Source organism: Heteronotia binoei, chromosome 1 (genome assembly GCF_032191835.1).
Source record: "Heteronotia binoei isolate CCM8104 ecotype False Entrance Well chromosome 1, APGP_CSIRO_Hbin_v1, whole genome shotgun sequence".
Taxonomy (NCBI): Eukaryota; Metazoa; Chordata; class Lepidosauria; order Squamata; family Gekkonidae; genus Heteronotia; species Heteronotia binoei.
The window spans coordinates 166,973,017-166,994,777 of record NC_083223.1 but is presented as its reverse complement, the minus strand read 5'-3'; the positions used below and the strand labels follow the sequence as shown (position 1 = coordinate 166,994,777).

General features: G+C 45.3%; 1 protein-coding gene across 1 annotated transcript in view; it reads right to left on the bottom strand.

Moving 5' to 3' along the window:
* Positions 1-21,761, bottom strand: part of KIF26B (kinesin family member 26B) — a 763,222-nt gene that overhangs the window by 28,364 nt on the left and 713,097 nt on the right. The window contains exons 11-12 of the mRNA XM_060243792.1: positions 21,357-21,519; positions 13,556-16,940 (exon numbers count right to left, since the gene is read on the bottom strand). Coding sequence (XP_060099775.1) covers positions 13,556-16,940; positions 21,357-21,519 — 3,548 coding nt within the window. The remainder of the gene's footprint in view (positions 1-13,555; positions 16,941-21,356; positions 21,520-21,761) is intronic.

Below are 21,761 nucleotides of genomic sequence, written 5' to 3'. Positions count from 1 at the left end.
AGACAGGCTTTACACATTGTGCTAAAGGTCCGTGAAGTCAAGCTATATGAGGGTAACAGGGTAACTTATTTCCAAAGTGCCTGGAAGGGAACTCAAGGGAATTCCTAAAGTGCCTGTGTGCTGGAAGGAAACTCAAGGGTCAAGCTATCCAAACACCTGCATTATGCCTGGATCTGACAGAACTTCCAGGAGTGGCCAATGGTAGCTCTCCAGATGTTTTTTGCCTACAACTCCCATCAGCCCCAGCCATTGGCCATGCTGGCTGGGGCTGACGGGAGTTGTAGGCAAAGAACATCTGGAGAGCTACTGTTGGCCACCCCTGTACTAGATCATCCCTGACAGATGCTTATCCAGCTGCTCCTTGAGAACCCTAAATGAAGAGTCTTGTACCAGATGAGGAGAGATGTTTCTAGAGTGTGTCAGGCATCAGAAATAAAACCAGAGTGCGCTAGCCTATGAAACAGCATAAAGTAGCGGGGCAGGCACAAAAGCAGAAACTGCACCATGCACTCACAGAAGCAGGTAGGGTTGCCTGCTACATTAATAGAACTGTAGAAAAAAGATTACCAGAAGCCATCATGGCTACAGTAAACAATCCAAGTAGTTAACTCCTTTTTGGATATGTTCCCTTATCTCGTAAATTAATCACAGCACATAGAGTGGAGTTTTCTGTGTCCTGAATTGATAGGAAATTAGGGACTCAGCACAAATGCATATTCCTTCATTCCACTTGCATAATCCTTGTATGGACAAGCATTTTACCACACACCATCATCTGATGGGTACTGAGTGGTTTAAGGTATGGAGTACTTGGGGCACAATCCTAAACTCCACACTAAAGCCTCAGCAGGAGCCCTCAAATGCAGCTGTGCACCTTCTGCCTTGGGTGCTCTCTCTGGATCCTGCACCGAAGGGGGGCATCCATAAAACCATTACATCTAGGGAAAAAAAGTTACCTAGCAGTACTGCAGGATGTTACTAAAATTTCCCTGGCTATTTGGCAGCATTATGCAGATCACCAAGCAACCCTGGGATGAGAAAGCTCATGCAGTTTTTCATCAGTATGTTCTCTAGCTTCTAGATTTGCCAGCACACTAGAAGTAAGAAATAGAAAATAAGCACTCATCCTGTGGATGTAAGGGTGGACTAGCATCAACTTTACATAGGCCTTTTCTGAATTGTTTTCCCCCACTTTTTCTGTGGATCTCCGTAACCATTTAAATTTGTTTGTGCATTTATTCCCACATTCACTTCATTTCCCCATCGGGTTTTCTTTTTGCTTCTGTATTTATTTTTAGGCATTCAGCTGTCAGATTGCTTTCCCTATGCAGTCACCCCACGTTTTCCAAGAATGCTTTTCCCATGGCCTTAAAAAAATTGTTCCACTTCCAAATCAGAGGTGATACTAAGCAGGCATGTTTCCTGCCCATATCTGCCCCTATTTTTGTCATGTCTCCCCCAGAGTGTGCCAGGCATCAGAAATAAACTCTCCCATAGGTTTGATTTTCCACCCTCCCACTCTGCATTTTTCTCTTTCCTACATCCACTTTTTCCTATCCTGCATGGTGAGGTTGCCCCAGCATTGTAATTGCTCAAATAAGTCCTTTTTAGTTCTATCACTAATGTAGATAGATCACTGATCTTGATATGTGTTCAGCCCCCCTTGAGCAGGGGAAGAGCTGGGATTTCACTGGTGGTGGGGAACAAGATGTTTGAACTATGTATGGCATCCTGAGTTCTTTGGGTGAAGAGCAGGCTTTTTCTTTTTAAAGATGGATAGATGGTTCCCATGGCCCTCAGCATGAATCCCAGTTCCTTTTGTGATGATGGAATGACTCAACCCCCTCCCCCCATGGATTAGCCATGCTGGGTGGTTGGGCCTTCCTGACTCTTCCAGGAACTGTGCCAAGGCAGGTAGCTGGGCTTTTCCTATAGAATCATATAGTTGGAAGGGACCTTTAGGGTCATCCAGTCCAACCCCCTGCTCTCTCTCTCTCTCGGCTTGGCTTCGCGAACGAAGATTTAAGAAGGGTGCAATAGTCCACGTTTGCTGCAGGCTCGCTGGTGGCTGACAAGACCAATGTGGGACAGGCAGGTCCGGCCACAGCGGCTGCAGGGAAAAGTCTGATTTAGGGTTGGCCCTGTAGCAGTGCGATTCTTCCTCAATCTCCTTTTGTCCTCAAGACCAGCTATGCGTGCGTTCTCAAAGGAAGAGACAGCCTGGTGGATGGTGTGCCTCCATGCTTTGCGATCTGAGGCTAGGTCAGACCACTGGTGATGGTTGATGTGACAGGTGCTAAGGGATTTCTTCAAGGAGTCCTTGTACCTCTTCTTTGGTGCCCCTCTATTTCGATGGCCGGTGGAGAGTTCGCCATACAGGGCAATCTTGGGAAGGCGGTGGTTTTCCATCCTAGAAATATGCCCTGCCCAGCGCAGCTGCGTCTTCAACAGCAGTGCCTCGATGCTGGTAACCTCTGCCCGCTTGAGGACTTCAGTGTTGGTCACAAAGTCACTCCAGTGGATGTTGAGGATGGTGCGAAGGCAGCGCTGATGAAAGCGCTCAAGGAGTCGCAGGTGATGACGGTATAAAACCCACGATTCGGAGCCATAGATGAGGGTTGTCATCACAACCGCTTTGTAAACATTGATCTTTGTGCCTTTTTTCAGATGCTTGTTGCTCCACACTCTTTTGTGCAGTCGGCCAAATGCACGGTTTGCCTTTGCCAGCCTGTTGTCAATCTCCTTGTCGGTCTTGGCATCTGAGGAGATGATGCACCCCAGGTAGCTGAACTGCTGGACTGTCTTCAGAACTGATTCACCCACAGTGATGCAGGGAGGGTGATAATATTCCTGGGGTGCAGGCTGGTGGAGAACTTCTGTCTTCTTCAGACTAACTTCTAGGCCGAATAGCTTGGCAGCCTCTGCAAAGCAGGACGTCATATGCTGCAGAGCTGATACCGAGTGGGAGACGAGTGCAGCATCATCAGCAAACAGTAGCTCTCGGATGAGTTTTTCCATTGTCTTGGAGTGTGCCTTTAGTCGCCTCAGGTTGAACAGGCTGCCATCGGTGCGATAGCGGATGTAGACACCATCGTCATCATCTAGATCTACTGCGGCTCTTTGAAGCATCATGCTAAAGAAGATCGTAAAGAGAGTTGGCGCGAGAACGCAGCCTTGCTTTACACCTGTGCCTATTGGGAAGGGCTCCGAGAGGTCGTTGCAGTGTCTGACTTGGCCTCGCTGGTCTTCGTGTAGCTGGATGATCATGCTGAGGAACCTTGGGGGACATCCTAAACGTTCCAAGATTTGCCAAAGGCCTTTCCTGCTAACGGTATCGAAAGCTTTGGTAAGGTCGACAAAAGTCACATACAGAGCCTTGTTCTGTTCCCTGCATTTCTCTTGGAGCTGCCTGAGAACAAATACCATGTCGGTGGTGCTCCTGTTAGCTCTGAAGCCGCACTGGCTCTCTGGGAGGAGTTCTTCTGCAATGGTGGGCACCAGTCTGTTCAGGAGTATTCTGGCAAGGATTTTGCCTGCGATGGAGAGCAGGGTTATCCCCCGGTAGTTGGAGCAGTCTGACTTTTCCCCTTTGTTCTTGTATAGGGTGATGATGATTGCATCGCGAAAGTCCTGTGGTAATTTGCCTTGTTCCCAGCAGGTGACAAGTACTTTGTGAAGTGAGCTATGTAGTACTGTGCCCCCATGCTTCCAGATCTCTGGTGGAATTCCATCAACTCCTGCTGCCTTGCCACTTTTCAGTTGCTTGATGGCTTTAACAGTCTCTTCTAGGGTGGGGATCTCATCCAACTCTGTTTTCACCGGTTGAAGTGGGGTGAGGTGGATTGCTGAATCTTGAACTACGCGGTTGGCACTGAAGAGAACCTGAAAATACTCCGACCACCGGTTCAATATGGATGCCTTGTCTGTGAGGAGCACTTGGCCGTCTGCACTATGCAAGGGACTCTGAGCCTGATATGATGGACCATATACTGCCTTCAGGGCTTCGTAGAACCCTCTTAAATCACCAGTGTCTGCACACAGCTGGGTTCTCTCTGCAAGCTTGGTCCACCACTCGTTCTGAATGTCTCGAAGCTTGCGCTGGAGGTTGCTACATGCAGCGCGAAAGGTTGCTTTTTTCCCAGGACAGGAGGGCTGAGCAAGATGTGCTTGGTAGGCAGATCTCTTTTTTGCCAGTAATTCTTGGATCTCTTGATTATTCTCATCAAACCAGTCCTTGTTCTTCCTTGTGGAGAACCCGAGGACTTCTTCAGAGATCTGCAGGACGGTAGTTTTTAGGTGTTCCCAGAGTGCTTCTGCAGAAGGGTCTGTGGGGCAACTGAGGTCCTCAATTCTTGACTGGAGTTTTGCCTGGAAGGCAGCTTTAACTTCAGCTGACTGGAGGCTGCCAACCTGAAACTTCCTCCGAGGGATACCTCCTCTCCTGGGTGTGGGTTTAAAGTGAAGACAGAGATTGCAGCGTACAAGACGATGATCCGTATGACATTCTGCGCTGGGCATTACTCGGGTGTGTAAGACATCTCGAAGGTCTCTCTGGCGCACCAGAATGTAGTCGATAAGGTGCCAATGCTTGGACCGTGGGTGCATCCAGGTTGTCTTCAGACTGTTCTTCTGCTGGAAGATAGTGTTGGTGATGGTGAGCTGGTGCTCCATGCAGAATTCTAGCAGGAGGCGCCCGTTGTCATTGCAGTTGCCAATGCCGTGTTTGCCAAGTACTCCTTTCCAGGCTTCCGAGTCTTTACCTACTCTGGCATTGAAGTCGCCAAGGATGATCACCTTGTCCTCTGTAGGGGTCTTCCGTACAAGGTTGCGTAGATCAGCATAGAACTTGTTCTTTTCTGCAGGATCTGCTTGAAGGGTTGGGGCATACACACTGAAGAGTGTTGCATGCTGCTTGTTTTGAAGTGGGAGGCGCATGGACATGATGCGATCTGAGTGACCTGTTGGAAGGTTTTCGAGTTTGGAGGCAATGGAGTTCCTGACCATGAAGCCAACGCCAGAAAGGCGGCTCTCAGCCTTTGACTTACCCGACCAGTAGAGGGTATAGCCAGCACCGTGTTCTTGAAGACTACCTTCCTCAGGGAAACGGACCTCACTGAGAGCTGCTATGTCGATATTCAACCTGAGAAGTTCGTGGGCAACTAGAGCAGAGCGTCGTTCAGGGCGACCACTGCCTACTGTGTCAAGCATGGTTCTGATGTTCCAACATGCAAGCTTTAGTCTTTGCACACTTTGTGAGGCAGGTGCATGCCTTTTCTTTGTTGTTATTTTTCGACCGCAAGTAAGGATGCCCGTTGACCGCGGCTAGCCAACTGGGGTGGGGGAGACGAGCTTTGTTTAGGCCACCTTTTCTAGGCCCCTCTCCGTGTGGAGCAAGCAGTGCTGTCCCTAGATAAGGCTGCTTGGTCGTTCAGGGTGCTGCCGAAAGATGCTTTCGTCTCCGGGTTAGCATCAGGCGACCAATATCCTGAACCGCCTACATGCAGGATCGGGACTGCGGCTTCCAGTGGCACCTTCCACCTGCCGTTTCGCCCCTTGCCTATCGCTGCAGGACTTGATGCGTTGTGGGTTGTGTGTGTGGATATGCCCTTCAGGCCTGCGCAGAGGAATTTTTAGGTGAAGTGCAGTGTGCGCGGTACTGGCTCCACCCTTTCACCTGGGGGTCATCTGCCACGGCCCAGTAAGCCGGGACGCCGGCAGTGAGTCCTCCAGGTGGTAGGTGTTACATTAACGAGCTCTATCTGCCCGGGTTTGATGTTAGAGTTTTCCTTCTCTTAGGCTGACGAGGTTGGTGGGCCCAGCCTGCCCATCCGGTTATACCGCCGGACACTTCGGTCGCACCATGACGTAGCAAACTCTGTGAAAACGGGGGGGACCAGCGAGAAGGTGTTGCTACGGATGCAGTAATGCAGGAGAGGCCATTGCAGTGACCATCTGCCAGGCATAGCCAGACAGTGACCACGCGGCGTTCACCACACCGGGAGAGGAGAGGCTATGTATTGCGCATGCACTTTCCCTGGGGGGGTAGGATTCCCAGAGGGAGCCCACCCCCCACCACACCCCCCCGTTATAACTCCCCCCGTTACAACTCGTTATAAGCTCCTAGCAATAAGGTCTGTTGTGGGAAGATACAATGGGCTCCAGAAAGAGCCTGTGGGCATGTGCCCTGGCCTTGGTGGGGGAATTGGGAGCTGGAAAGAAGAGAGAGACACAGATAGAGGTAGCCGGACCAAAATGTAGGTTGGTGGAGAGATGATACAGAGAAATGATAGACCAAGACATAAAGAAGGAAAGAAAGAGAGATGGGCAGACAGAGATCCTCTAGATAGTCAGGCAAAGACACTTGTGAAACCACCAACAGCCCCTGAAAGAAAGAACCAGGTGTGACTAGGACAGTCCTCCAGGCAAGGAGAGTCCCAGTCAGCAAGGGTTCTTGTGGGCAGCAGTGGCCCAAGGGGGGCATGCTTGCAGGGCACATGGACTGCTCCATGGCCTGGATCTCCCAGGCCAGGGCAAGCAGCAGTGGTGGCACTGACACCCCCTGCATGGCCGAGTCTCCCATCTCCCCTCGAGGAGACTCACTGCTTCTAGAAGCAGCCTGGCAGGGGCTGGCTAACCTTTTTTGGGTTAAAGGGGGGATTGTGAGGGAGGCCAACATATCAGCTGCAGGATGCACTGACATGAGGAAAGCAGCAGCAGCATCGATGTTCACTGACTGGCCGAACCCTGTGGCTCCTTTTCCTCCCAAGCAGACCAGCAGGATGCTGGAGAAAGAGGCTGCAGCAGCCGCCTCCTCCTCTGGTTCCTCCTCCTCCAGGCCCTGTGGCAGATAGAGCTGTGCTCCTTTGCTGCTCACCACACCCTATCTGGCTCGGGAGAATAGTGGGTTTGCAAGGTGTGTGAGTGCTGGGTCTGGCGTCTCTTGAGGCCCTCTCAAAGGGTTGGGAGGCGGGGGCAGACTGTTGTGCACAGCGGTCTCAAGGCCTGTAGGAGGCCTGGGGCTTTAACAGGAGAGCTCAATTGGGCTGAGGAGGGGGAGCTCTGTGGGCAGCGGGGTCTCTCTGCTCCTGTGTGAGGGTTCTGAAGGCGGCAGGAGAGTGATGGGAGGGGGTACCAGCAGGCCAGGTGTGTGTGGGCTGTCAGGAAAGCACCAGAATGTTGCTGGCGGTGTCTCTGAGGCCCTTGTGGAGGCTGTGGTAGGGGGACATTGGAGGCCATGTGAGGGAGAAGAGAAAGTGAAACATTGACAAAGGCATTGTAGCATGCTTTGAAACCCCCTGCACAATGCAGGAAACTCATAAACACCTCCCCCTAAATTCACAGGATCTTCATTGATGTCAGATGGCCATCTAGCCTCTGTTTAAAATCCTCCAAGGAAGGAGAGCCCACCAACTCTTGAGGAAGCCTGTTCCACTGAGGAATCACTCTAACAGTCAGGAAGTTCTTCCTAATGTTGAGCCGGAAACTCTTTTGATTTAATTGCAACCCATTGGTTCTGGTAACTACCTTCTGGGGCCACAGAAAACAATTCCACACCATCCTCTATATGACAGCCCTTAAAGTATTTGAAGATGGTGATCATATCACCTCTTAGCCACCTCCTCTCCAGGCTAAACATCCCCAGCTCCTTCAACCTTTCCTCATAGGACTTGGTCTCCAGACCCCTCACCATCTCCGTCGCCCTCCTCTGGACCCATTCCAGCTTGTCTATATCCTTCGTAAAATGTGGTGCCCAAAACTGAACACAATACTCCAGGTGAGGTCTTACCAGAGGAGAGTAAAGCGGCACAATCACATCACGGGATCTGGACACTATATTTCTGTTGATACAGCTCAAAATTGCATTTGCCTTTTTAGTCACTGCATCACACTGTTGACTCATGTTCAGCATATTATCCACTAAGACCCCTAGATCCTTTTCACACATACTACTGCTAAGACAAGTCTCCCCCATCCTATAGCCATGCATTGGATTTTTCCTACCTAAATGCAGAACTTTACATTTATCCCTTTTAAAATTCATTTTATTGATTTTAGTCCAGTTTTCCAGCCTGTCAAGGTCATTCTGTATCTTGTTTATGTCTTCTTCTGTGTTTGCAACCCCTCCCATTTTAGTATAATCTGCAAATTTAATAAGCAATCCCTCTATTCCTTCATCTAAATCGTTGATAAAGATGTTGAACAAAACAGGTCCCAAGACAGATCCTTGAGGCACTCCACTTGTCACTCCTCTCCAAGAGGATGAGGAACCATTCATAAGCACTCTTTGGGTGCAATCTGTCAACCAGTTACAGATGCACCTAACCGTAATAGGATCCAAACCACATTTTACCAACTTGTCAACAAGGATTGTATGTGGAACCTTATCAAAAGCCTTACTGAAATCAAGATAAACAATGTCTACAGCATTCTCCTGATCCAGCAAGGTAGTCACTTTCTCAAAAAAAGAGATCAGGTTAGTCTGACATGACTTGTTCTTGAGGAAACCCATGCTGGCTCTTAGTAATCACATCCATTCTTTCTAAATGTTCCAGGACCAACTCTTTGATTATTTGTTCTAAAACGTTTCCAGGTATAGACGTCAAGCTGACGGGTCGGAAGTTATTTGGATCATCTTTTTCCCCCTTCTTGGAGATGGGGACAACATTCGCCCGCCTCCAATCTTCCGACACCTCTCCTGTTTTCCAAGAATTCTCAAAAATAATAGCCAGAGGCCCAGAAGTTACATCTGCAAGCTCTTTTATCATTTAAAGAAACCAGGTGTTTATGTACTACCCCTATGCTGATCCTAGGTTGGAACTTCATATCCTCCTTATATGTTCTGTTTTTGCCATGTTGAGCACCATTTCCCTCAGAAGATAAGACTGAGGAAAAGTAGGAACTGAGCAGTTCTGCCCTCTCTTCATTACCTATTACAATTTCACTTTCTTGCCCTCGCAATGGGCCTACCGTGTCCTTGCTCTTTTTCTTACCTTAAGAAAAGAACCCTTTTTTGTTGTTTTTAGCATCTTTGGCCAGCCTAAGCTTATACAAAGCTTTAGCTTTCCTAACTTTTTCTCTACAAGCACTGGAGATTTGTTTATATTCATCCTTGGTTATAAGGCCTTCCTTCCAATTCCTAAAGGAGTCTTTTTATTTCTGAAGTCTTTAGAGAGCTGTTTATGAAGCCAACTTGGATTCTTTAGGCTTTTTCAATTTTTTCTTCTCATAGGAATTGTCTGTGATTGTGCTTTCAGTATTTCGCTTTTAAGAAACTCCCACCCCTCCTGAACCCCCTTCTTCCTAAGTATTTCTGACCATGGGATTTTACCCAGCATAGTTCTAAAATTATCAAAGTTTTCCTTTCTGAAGTCCAACCTATAAGTCTGACTGCATATAGTTTTCCCTTTCCTAAGACTGTGAATTCCAAAATCACATGGTCACTACTGCCCAGGGTGCCCACTATTTCCACTTCTTCAGTCAATTCTTCCTTGTTGGTGAGAATCAAATCCAAGACAGCTGATCCCCTTGTTTCCATCTTCACTTTCTGGAAAAGGAAGTTGTCAGCAAGACAAGTCAGGAATCTATTTGACTTTTCATTTTTAGCAGAGTTGGACTTCCAACAGATGTCCAGGTAATTGAAATCTCCCAAGATCACTGTATCCCTTCTCTTGGAGAACTCTGCAATCTGTTGTAGGAGTATCTCATCCAAGCCCTCTGCCTGGCTTGGTGGTCTATAGCAGACCCCTACAATAATATCATTGTTATTCCTTACTCCTTTTATTTTTACTCAGAAACTCTCAACTGAGCTGCCATGCTCAGATTCACATATTTCCTCACAAGTATATACCTCCTTCACATATACTGCTACAGCTCCGCCCTTTCTCATTTGTCCTTTTAAATAAGTTTTACCCCTGAATCCTAATATTCCAATTGTGAGTGTCATCCCACAAAGTTTCAGTAAGGCCTATTATGTCATAGTCTCCTTCCTGTATTCGGACTTCCAGTTCCTCCTGTTTGTTTTCCATACTCTGTGCATTAGTGTTGAGACATCGGAATTTACGTTTTATGCATCCTGAGGGTTTAGTTTCCATACAAACCTGCAAGTTAACATTACCTAGCGTATACACCACTCTCTACAAATCTTTAATGTTCTTATCCCCAGTTTCTGGCATTATACGAGGCTTTGAATCATTGTCTCGCTTCCCCATACAATTTAATTTAAAGTCCTCCTTATTAGGTTAGCAAGGCTGTTATCAAACACCCTTTTTCCTACCGCCGTAAGATGCAAACCATCTCCTAATAAAAGACCGCCATCTTGAAAGCATGAGCCATGGTCCAGAAACCCGAATCTTTCCTGACGAGAGCATCGACGTAGCCAGTCATTTATTTAAAGTATTCTTCTTTCTCATTCTAAGCCAAGGCTTTCAACAGGAAGCACTGACGAGAACACAACCTGTGCGCCCAGCTCCTTCACCTTCTGACCCAGAGCCACATAGTCTTTTATAATATGTTCAGGGCTATGATGGGCAGTATCATTTGTTCCATGGTGGATCAGCAAGAAAGGATAGTAATCTGTGGGCTTGATAAGTCTTCCAATCCTCTCTGTCACATGCTGGATACGTGCACCCGGCAGACAGCAGACCTCTCGGGATGACAAGTCCAGTTGGCACACTTTGGGCTCCATTCCTCTGAACAAGGAGTCTCCAATCACCACTACCTTCCTCTTCCTATATTGGGGAGCAAAAGCTCCAGGCTTCTTATCCACAGGATCCTGAGAAACTTTGTTCAAGCTTCATGGAGGCTGGGGAAGTAGTCCTTGTTCCAATGGTTCAGAATCAGTTACTGTACGGAGATCCTGGAACCTATTGCTGAGCAGCAAAGGCTTAGAATATCTTCTGATTTTCTTTCTCCTTTGGGTTACATTTTTCCAGGAACCCTCCTCCTGTGTTGGGTTCTCTTCTAATTACTGAGATACTGTTTCCTCTCCCTCCTCTTGTCCTTTCAAGAGCACCTCATGCTCACAACACACACTGCCTCTCTCTGCCCTGTTCCTCTGGCTTGATATTTTATACCTCCACCAGTCAAAGTTTAACAATAAACTCTCTATCATTAAACTCAATCCCTGAGTAACCCCCCCCCCTTTTTTTTTTTTTTTGCAAATAGTAATTGCCAATTGCAGGGCTTGAACAGACAACTCTGGTGTGATAAGTACAATGCTCACTGAACTTACTGGCCACTTTGTCTAAAGCAAAGTGAAGAAGAAGAACTGCAGATTTATACCCCGCCCTTCTCTCTGAATCAAAGACTCAGAGCGGCTTACAATCTCCCATATCTTCTCCCCCCCACAACAGACACCCTGTGAGGTGGGTGGGGCTGGAAAGGGCTCTCACAGCAGCTGCCCTTTCAATGACAACCTCTGCCACAGCAATGGCTTACCCAAGGCCATTCCAGCAAGTGCAAGTGGAGGAGTGGGGAATCAAACCCAGCTCTCCCAGATAAGAGTCCACACACTTAACCACTACACCAAACTGTCTCTTTAAGAAACTAAGACTAAAAGCCATGCCAAAAACCTGAACCACAAGGATTTATATGGGAGGTGATTGCTGGATTGCTGGAATACTGCACAGCTGTGGCAGGACAATTCCTTAAATTTATAAAACTTTGGATGCCACATGTACAACATTACAACTATTCCCACAACATCACTACTGAAGTATCTACATTAATTATGCTAAAAATGCAGGTTTTACTTGTAGTTGCAGAAGGCATGTGTGGAATACACAGTAAATGCACAAGAGGGAAAATAACCAGTGCAGAGGGAATGTAGGTGAATCCGAAGTCAACTTTCAAGGCCTGACTCTTTGGAGCAAGCTGTCAGTGCAGAAGGGGCCATGATCTTTTTCCCCCTCCCCATAATTCATCAATAAATTTTGAATTATTTTTTAATCTCCAAATTTCGCCAAACCATGCTTCACATTTACATATTTATTTTTTATAAAATATATACATTATTTTTAATTTTATTTATTTAGAGAATTTTAACTTGGCTTTCTCCAGAACCAGACTGTGTACAGTGAACAGAGTGCTGGATTTTATCCCTATGCCACACCAAGTATTCAAAGTATGCTTAGGTTTAAATAAATGAAACAACTTAAGTGACTTGGATTGGGGAGGTCTAAGTTCAAATCTATGCTATGAAACTAGCTTAGTAATTTTTGGGACTATCATTTTCAAGAAAACTGGGTTTGCAACCTCTGGGTAGAGCCTGGAGACCTCCTACTATTACAGTTGATCTCCAGATGACTAAGATCAGTTCCCCTGGAGGAAAATGGCTGCTTCTGAGGGTGGACTATAGTATTATACCTCACTGTAATCCCTCCCCTCCCCAAATCATGCTGTCCCTAGGCTCCATCCCAAATCTCCAGGAATTTCCCAACCTGGAGTTGGCAACCCTACAGCATACCCTGTTGCAGAGTTGTAAGGATAAAATGGATAATTTCCATACACTTTGCCCAAAACTGCTTGGAAGAATGTGATAAAATAAGTAAGACAGAGGTAAAATTGATACTGCCACAAGAGCAATTTTCAGGGGGTGAAAAAGCCTCCAGTGATTGCAACAAATATCAACAGTTCTCAAAGGAAGCTGGGCAATGTTAGCTAAATAGTTCAGATGCAGGCAAAACAAAAGGACCACTTATTTTATTAAATAAACTAAAGATATAGCTAAGAATATAACTAAGAATAATGATGTTCTCAGAACTGGAGAACTCTGTACGACTAAATATTTTCCTTGTTCTGCTCAGCAATGGTCAGAGCTTTCACTGTACGCAAAGAACAAAGAAAACTACAACAAAACAGTAATTTCCATAAAGAAAGAATAAATTGTCCAAATACATATAGCAGAATGGACTATAATGCACTTACAAAAGAAATATAATAACCATGGTTTAATTCAAATGCTAGCATAAGTTTATTCAAGTAAGTATTCTGTCTAAAGAAAAGGTAAAGAAAACTAAAGAAACTAAAGAAAACTAAAAGGTAAAGATTCTAAAAGGTAAAAACTAAAAGGTAAAAATGAAAGAAAACTAAAAGGTAAAGATTCTGACTGAAGAAAAAAAAGTCTTAGCCATTGTTGACATACATTAGTAAGTTTCTTATTCCAAAACATTATGAGCACAATCCTATCAAATTAAGCATTTTAGGTATCTACAGGAAAGCATTGCAACAAGAAAGTATTTGCTGAAAAGAAATGAATGGACTGTGGAGGTCTAGGTTTGAATCCATGCTATGAAACTAACTTAGTGATTTTGGGACTATCATTTTCAGGAAAACTGGGTTTCCAACCTCCAGGCAAAGCATGAAGACATCCCATTATTACAACTGATCTCCAGTCAACTAAGATCAGTTCCCCTAATAGTGGTTAAGCACTTTTATTAAAGGTAGAATGTATATTCCTCCAATAAAGAGATTTTCCTGCTTTCTGCAAACCTAATTTATTCTAAAACATAGCTAGGATTTCTCAGTATTATTCTGTTTAGATACAACAAGGACATACCTGTATTTGGACGCTTCTTTGGATTTTTGAGACTTCGACACCGTCCACTGACAGAGCTGCTGTTCTCGCTCATAGAGTCTTGTGCAGAGGAAGCACTTCCTGTTGCTTCACTGTCTCTCATCATGCTTTCATACCCACTGCTTCCTCCACTGTGATAGAACAAGGCTGTTTTCCCCATGGCAGGAGGCAGTTCCCCACTCAAGACACTGCTGTTGTCACTTCCATGGCCACTACTGCAACGGTGAGGTTTTCTAGGTGGCGTGATCTTGCTGTAAGGTGAAGGCAGCAAGTGAACAGGTGGCTTCTCATCTCCATGGATCCCACCACGTTCATCAGTATCTGAGTTCCTGCGCAATTGCAAGCCTCTGGGGCCTGTGTTTCCTTGCAGGAGTTCTGAAATCCTCCCATTGACAGCTCGGAGGGGCAGTTTTGAAGAAAGTCCAGAGCCCCTGTTTCTGCTGAGAGACTGAGTTGACCAGGACATGTTCTTCCCATTTGGAGGCAAACTTGAACTCTGCCCCACAGACTGAGGAAGGGACTTGGTAGAAAAGCTAAGTGTTTTGGTGGTTGAGGCAGCCAGGCTTCGAGCCTTAGGACTGGCTAAAAGGAGCTTACTTACTGCAGAGATCTTTGACTGACTGGCCTTAGGTGACACACCTGCAGACTGAGAAATGCTTGAGTTTGTTGGTGAGGACATCACACTACGACTGAGATTCCGTCCAGCTCTGGGCATTGTGGTATCTTTCCCAGGACTCATCTTGGAGCTGACAGATGACAGACTCTCTGCCCTTTCCAATGACAGGCACTCATAGTGGCTCCCACTAGACCTTCCCAGGGAATTGGTTCTGCTAGCCAGCTGTTCTAGTTTGGCACTAAAGAGCTTGCTGCTACTGTTACTACTACTCTCTGAACTGGAACCCTTTTGTTTCCCATTCAGTTCATCAGGAAGACAAGGCAGAAAAGATGCTTGTTGGTTGGAGGGGCTTCCCATGCTACTACTGCAAGCACTGTGCTGAGGGCTGGCCCTATTTTTCTGATCCAAGCTAGATTTTCTCACAGGAGGCAATGGTGGTGTTCCTTTTGGACGTGCCAGGATACAGTGCTTGGGGGAAGCAATCCTTTGTTCCAGGCTAGCTTTCAAAGACTGAGAGCTCGTGGTCTTGTCCTCCTCAGCAAAATGATAGGGAACCCCATCCAGTTCCTCAGACTTGCTGCCCTTCTGGAACCCCCGTGTGAAGCTGCAGCTCTTCACATTCTCAGTGGAATGAAATGGACTGTGGACTGTAGAATTTTGTAGTCCTGTTTCACAACCATCTACAACCCTTTTCAGAGTTTCAGATCCTGGAGAGCTAGAGATCTCTCCACTGCTGCTACTAAACCTGTCTTCTGAGTTCTGTTTCTTATTCTGCTCATGTCCAGCTTCAGGCTTGGGCCCTGCACTTGCACCATTGTTTTCTTTCTTTACACTGTCCTCTCTCTTTAGCCATGGATCATCAAATTTTATTTCTTTTCTTATACTGGATTCTTTCACCTCTTGTGGATGTGATGTTTTTGCTGACAAAGATCCTACCAATATGGTCTCATGAGTTTCTTGAGCCTTAAAGGGATTAACAGCAATACATGGATATACAGTGATGTTGGTCTTCATTGGAATGAAGCCTTCACAACTGTTTAGGCTTGTGGTGTTTGAAACAGTGACTGTAGTTTTTCCCAGTGCTGATATTTTGCATCCTTTGATGGGTGACATTTTATTAATACCTTCCTCAACCCCTTCAGTCACTGGCTTTTCCTTGTCATTTGTACAGGCCATGCTGCTATTCTGTACAGTTCTTGCAACTTCAGACACAGGAGCTTCTGCCATTGCTTCCCCATGACCATAGCAAGCCTGTGCTATGAAACTGTGGCATGATTGTTCTCCATCACTGCCGGTGCTCATTTCACTTAGCCATGAGCTAATAGATGAGCGCCGGCTTTCAGCCTCTTCAGCTTTTTCATCCAGCCCCATTTTTGGAAGAGGCAGAAACTGGGTGATGCTAACCTCAGAAACCGGAGCTGTATTGGCATAGCATTCTAGATCTTCACTAATGCTGCTAATAATGCTAACTGGCCTAGATCCAGAAGCCAAAGCCTGCACAGAGCAGTCACTGTTAAAGCTGATAATACTAGTTGGCCGCCCATTCTCTAGAACCCCACTGATGGTCAGCTCTTCAACCAGAGTGAATACCAACTCATCCTCCCCATTCAGTTCTAACGGTTGCTGCACAGTGAACATGGTGGTGCTCAGAATCTCCTTCTTTGATTTGGGAGAAAGAGACTGTCGCTTCTGTTCTTCCTCATCCATTGAGTCTCCAAAATCACCACTGCTGGCAGACACTGACTTCTTTATAATCTGAGGGCTCATTCCAATGGGAGGAGTACGGATCTCTGTCTGCATCAAAGATTCACTGGACACCATTCCAGAGTCCTTACTTAGCGATGAAGGTGGAGGTGCAGGGTTGGGTAGTACCCCTTTCTGAGTATAAACTTTGCATCTCTGAGAAGGAGAGGTTGGTGGCTTGTACTCAGCTGCCTTGGAAAGACTTGCAATGCCAAGCCGTGGTGAACCCATTGGCCTAGGCTTGCCTTCTATAGAGCCACAGGTGTTAAGACTTTCTCGGCTGCTTTGCAGGTCTGCAGAGTATGCCTGTTGGGAAGATGAAATCTGACTACTAGGACTTCCTGTCACACTTCTAGGAGAGGAAGGAGTGGAAGAATCATGAAGTACCCCAGTGTGAACAGGAGAGTGACTTTCCTGAATTTTGCTGGCTGTGGCATTGAGATTTTCCCTGACATCTTTATCAGGATGTTGACAGTCTACAATATCATCTTCCCTGTCCAGCTCTGATGTGTGAGTGTGTTCTGCCACTTGGCTAGCCAAAGGGCACTTAGTCATTTGGTCTGAGCTGAACTGAACAGGGAGTTCTTCAAAAGGGAATTTGTCTGTCTCTTCACTGCCATCAATGCAGTCTAACCTCTCCTGCAGTTCTGCAAAGGTATTGCACTTCAAACAGTCTCTCTCAGAGGTGCTGGAGGCTGTTTCATTCATTTCCTCCAACTTGCCTTCATTTTTGGTTTTCTGAAGGACAGGAACTATAGGGACAAAATCAGGGGGGCCTTCATTATCTGTCAGTTCCTTGTCAGAGAGGGCTGTGCCATTGGGTCCCACATAAATTACCGTGTCACATGACTGTTCACTGCTAGAAGAATAATCTGGTTCACTTGACAAATGAAGAATAGGGAAGTCCGGATCAACAACATTTCGAGAATGGAAAGGTCTCAGCTGGGTTGGCCTCCTCATTCTCCCTTCTTCACAAGAACTTTCTCCTCCAGAAGAGCTTGATGTGTACTATGAATGGAAAGACAAATTAAGTGTCAGTTTTGCAACTGAAATGTAATCCTAATGGACACTCAATAGCAGAGATATATGTGGTGGCTACTGAAAATGTCTTACACTGGAGGCTGCTCCATTCCATTCATCCATTCAATATGAATCTGGTACCTTTCTCCATACTAGTGGTTTGTGGGGAGACTGAGAAAATCACCAAGCCCACATGACAAGCAGTTGCACAAGACTATGATAGCATTTTAAGCAACTGCAGTGGTTTTGAAGCAACTACCACATCTGTCTGTTTGTTCTTATAAACTGGGACTCAACAGCATCAAAGTGGCTAAATGTGCATTCTAAACTGTACATGCCAAACTGTAAAATGCATTTTAACTATACAAATTGTCTTACTCCTTTGTAGTACATGCCCTACAAAGTGGGCCAACATTATCTCCATTTTGCAGATGAAAAGTGAGGCTGACTGGTAGCAACTTCGGCAAGGCAACATAGTCCTTGGCAGAGGTCAGTGCAAGTCTCACAGTTCGTATTCACTGTCAGTTCACTTACCTGTCTGCCTTGGATTTACACTGTCCCTCAACAGTATTTATGCTTCAATAAAGTAATCAGTGGTACAGTGCCTCCAGAATGTCAAAGTTGCGCAGTAATGAATGGAAGAAAAGTATCTGAGGCTGGAATCCTAAGCATAGTTGCTAAGAGCTACTGAACTTGGGAGACTCATTTGTGCCTAGATATCTCTATGAATGTTTATGGGGTGCATCTGATTCAGATTCTGTCCCCTTTGACAATTTTAACAAACTAGCAATAAAGCCCGTTGTAGGAAGAACAAGACTCCAAGACTCCATTGTTGGAGTCCATTCTATCATATGAGCCCACTGTAGCCGAATTTGAATAGAAAGAGTGAAGAGTATGTGCAGGTGGAAAGGGGGCTTGATACATTGTATAATGTCAGTCTATTCATTTGCTGCTGTTGAACTGGCCCCTCCCTGCTGTGAATGAACATTCCTTTTGTGTCAGTTGAAGAGAAGTAACTGTCACTGTTTGTCTCATGAACATGTCTCTCACAGTTTACTGTTTGCTTCATGACACCGTTGTTTGGGGGGGTGGAAATATGGAGAGGCAGTTGTGATCAGTAAGCCCCCAGGAGAACCTGTCAGCAGAGAACTGTCTCCCTCAGAGGTCAGTGGATGTCTGGTGGGGTTCTCACCTGATGGTGCTGGTGGTGGGTGGGGGAAAGTATAATCAGCCAATGGTACACCAGAGACAGAGTGTGAGCCAATCCTGCGTAGGACACATCCAACCAATGAAAATCCTCAGATTTGCAACCACAGATTTGCAACCACTTTTCAAAGCCTAAAGTTACAATCACTTACACTAAATGCTTTCCTTGTCCATTGTGGTGATACTTCAGAGGACATTATTTAGGGCAGGGGTGGGGAACCTCCATCCCAAGGGCCGTATGTGGCCCTCGAGGTCACCTGGTGTGGTCCTCGGGGATTGCTGGACCGAACTGAGCCATGTGGCAGCCTCCCTGGGGCCTGGCTGGCCCACAAGGATTGTGGGGCCCAGCTGTGCTGTGCAGCAGCCTCCCCAGGGCCAGGCAGGGATCACAGGGCCCAGATGTACTGTGAGGCAGCCTGCCAGGGGCCTGGCTGGTCAGCCAGAATTGCTGCAGGTCCTGGAAAAGTTACAGTTCAAGTCACAATTCAGGTAAGTTTCCCCCTCATTTCTTTATTTCCCTTTCTTTCCATTTCTTCCCCCCATTTCTTTATTCCCCTTTATTTCCATTTCTTTATTTATTGATTATCCCAGATGGTGTGGCCTAATATGCTAATGAAGATGTGACCTAATATGCTAATTATAGGGGATGTGGCCTAATATGCTACTGAGTTCCTGCTGGGCTTTTTCTGGGCATTTGCCTAGGGTGGCAGGCTGTGTGTGTGCATGTGTGTGTGCCAGATTAGGCTTTCCTCACATGACTTCAAATAGAAAAACAATTATTTGCATTAATTTTGCTGGCCTGAATCATTCTCCCTTGGCGGAGCACTGTTTTTTGATAATTTTGTATGGCCTGTGAATGATGTTATAAATATCCATATGGCCCTTAGCAGAAAAAAAGGTTCCCCACCCCTGGTTTAGGGACTGAATAATATTCACCAAAGCATATGAGCTAGCTGAGACACACACATTAAAGTGAGAAGCACTCCTCATTAAATTAGGCTGTGGACATAAACTTACTTATTTGGAAATACATTTCACTGAAATTAGTCTTTTTGATCTTCTGTGTCCACCCTCGGGTATTCTCCATTCTGTTCCTGTGGAATATTCTATCAACTGGCTGTAACCCTAAGGATGCTTTTCTGGGAGCAAATTCCATTACTTCTGAACAGGCTTACTTAGTATTGCTCTGTAAATCTTCTAATACTAAAACAATGACTGAAGAACTACTTCTGTCTCCTGGCTTCTTGTCATTTCTGATAATCTTCTCCTCCATTCTCTCTTTTTTTTATTACACTCCTGTTTAAAAAAAAAAATCTGTCCCTTTCATATTGTGATACGTGAACAGTCTTCCTTATTAACAAAAAAACCACACCAGTTTTTAAAGCTCAATATAAATTATTATTAAACTGGCTCATACTAAGTTAGACTACTAGTCTACCTAGCCTAGAATTGTCTAACCAGCAGTAGCTCTCCAGGGTCTAACAAGTATAAGCTGAGATCCTTTTAACTGGAAATGGCAGGGACTGAATATGAGATCTACATATGCTTTACTACTGATTATTATGTTTTTCTATAGGAAATGTTTACTGACATTAAATTTAAACCCGACTTGCTACAATTTGGACTCATGGTTTTCTGCCCCTTCTTCTAAGAGCCCTGCAGCAAGCCTAAGGATCATTTTATGTATTAATGTATAATCCTGTTTTGAAGGCAGCTTGCAAGCCACTAAAACAACATCCTGTGACAGAGTACAATTTCAAAATCTGAACAATAAAATGTAAACCACTAAAAGAGCAATCATAAACGACCATCACCTGGCTCAGTGAAGGATTCTACCAAATAAAACTGTCTAGAGCAGGAATAGGGTGAACAGCACTAGGAAGAGCAACTACTGAAAAAGCCCTGCCTCTGCTACCACAGATTTAGCTTTTGTGCATGGCAGAATATGGAACAGAGCAGTTCTGGAAGATCTCAGTGGTAGGATATGAATTTACTCACATAATTTAATTTAAGTTCCAGGAATCTTGCAAAGCAGCCACAGGAGACTGCAAATTTGTTCCAGGAAGTAGTACTGGGGTGGGGAGTATTTAATTCTTTTCCCCTTGCACTATTTCCCCAATCTAAGCTTCCCCTTCTGAAGCTATTATTGATTCAGGGGAGATTTTTTACCAGGTAGACCAAATAGCAACTGTGGGAGGGGAGAGATCTAGATGGGGAAAACAGAACTTGTGGGAAGGGTGAAATATCCTCTTCTCTAGTGGCACATCAAAACCAAATTAGGAGGCCCATGCAGCTGCTTTGAAGAAAAAGGAAAGAAAAAACCTGCAGGAGATGAAGATCCTTGTTACAGAGCACCAACGTCATGTCTAGTTTAGGACCAAGTGTCTGAGTATGCATGAAAACCGTAGTTGTTCTTTTCAATTCCACACAGACAGACAGAATCCCTTCAATAAGGGAAACACAATTTATTTGGTCCCACAAATCCATTCCACCAACAGTGACACTTCCTTTGGTGCATGGAAGGTTCTTGGTGCTGTTGGTAAGCATTGCTGGTATCCATAGAACCCAACCCAAATTGCAATACCAAATATTTGTTCTGTCAGAATGCTTAAGCTTTCAAATTAATCACAGCACTGAGAAGCAGGTTCAGTAAAGGCTATCCACAGGACTACTTGGGTATCTCCTTTTTTCTCAGAAATATATATTTATTTTTTAAAAAATAACACCAGTTCAGAGTAAAATACTCAGGGTCTCAACTTTCATTTTCATTTCCAAGGTGATAGATCAGATTGGCTTCAAATGTGTTGTCTGAGTTAATGAACAGGAGATTAAGCACTGTCTCGACCTAGTGTTAACAGAAGAAGTTTGAGCTAGCTGAAAGAATTAGGAGGGAAAGACTGGGGAATTGAATAATCCTCAGGTCACCAGTGTGAATGATAATAAATTACATTTAATTTCAATTGAAGAGATATCCTAAGAAAGTCACTACAGGAGAGTTTGAACTCTCTGCTGCATCTGTGAGTGACATACACACTAAATCATTCATTCAAACATTAAACACAGGCTTTCCCCTATACTCTCAGGTGAACTGCCACTCACTCAGAAATTATGAATATTGATGCTGCTCTCTCCCCTGCTTGGCTAAGCTCTCTGGCTATTCACCTCTTGCAAGACAAGAGGTTTTTTTCCTTCCCTTACCTTAGTTTTCTTTTTCTTCATTCTTAAGACTCGGGATGCAATCTGGATTGTGGAAAGTGTTTCAGCATAGTTCCCCGCAGCTGCCGAAATGTGAGCTATCATAGTGGTACGGCAGTTCATGTTCCCAAGGGACTCCCGGAGCAACATGGTCAACTTGCTGTCTCTGCAAAATAAAAAGAATTAAGGATACATTAGTGAGCCATGTTTCACTTTGACTGTCGAGATGCAACTCCAGGTCTCAGCAAGATTTCTTCCTTTTTAATGGAATACTAATTAGCATTGTTCTTTGGACTTCTAGTACACTACATCTGCAGCTGAACAAGCTGGAAAATTCCTGTGCTGAAATCAGAGTTTCTCTCTTTTATGGTTCTTCTATCTGTATTATTTTCCTAGTCAATTCCAGCA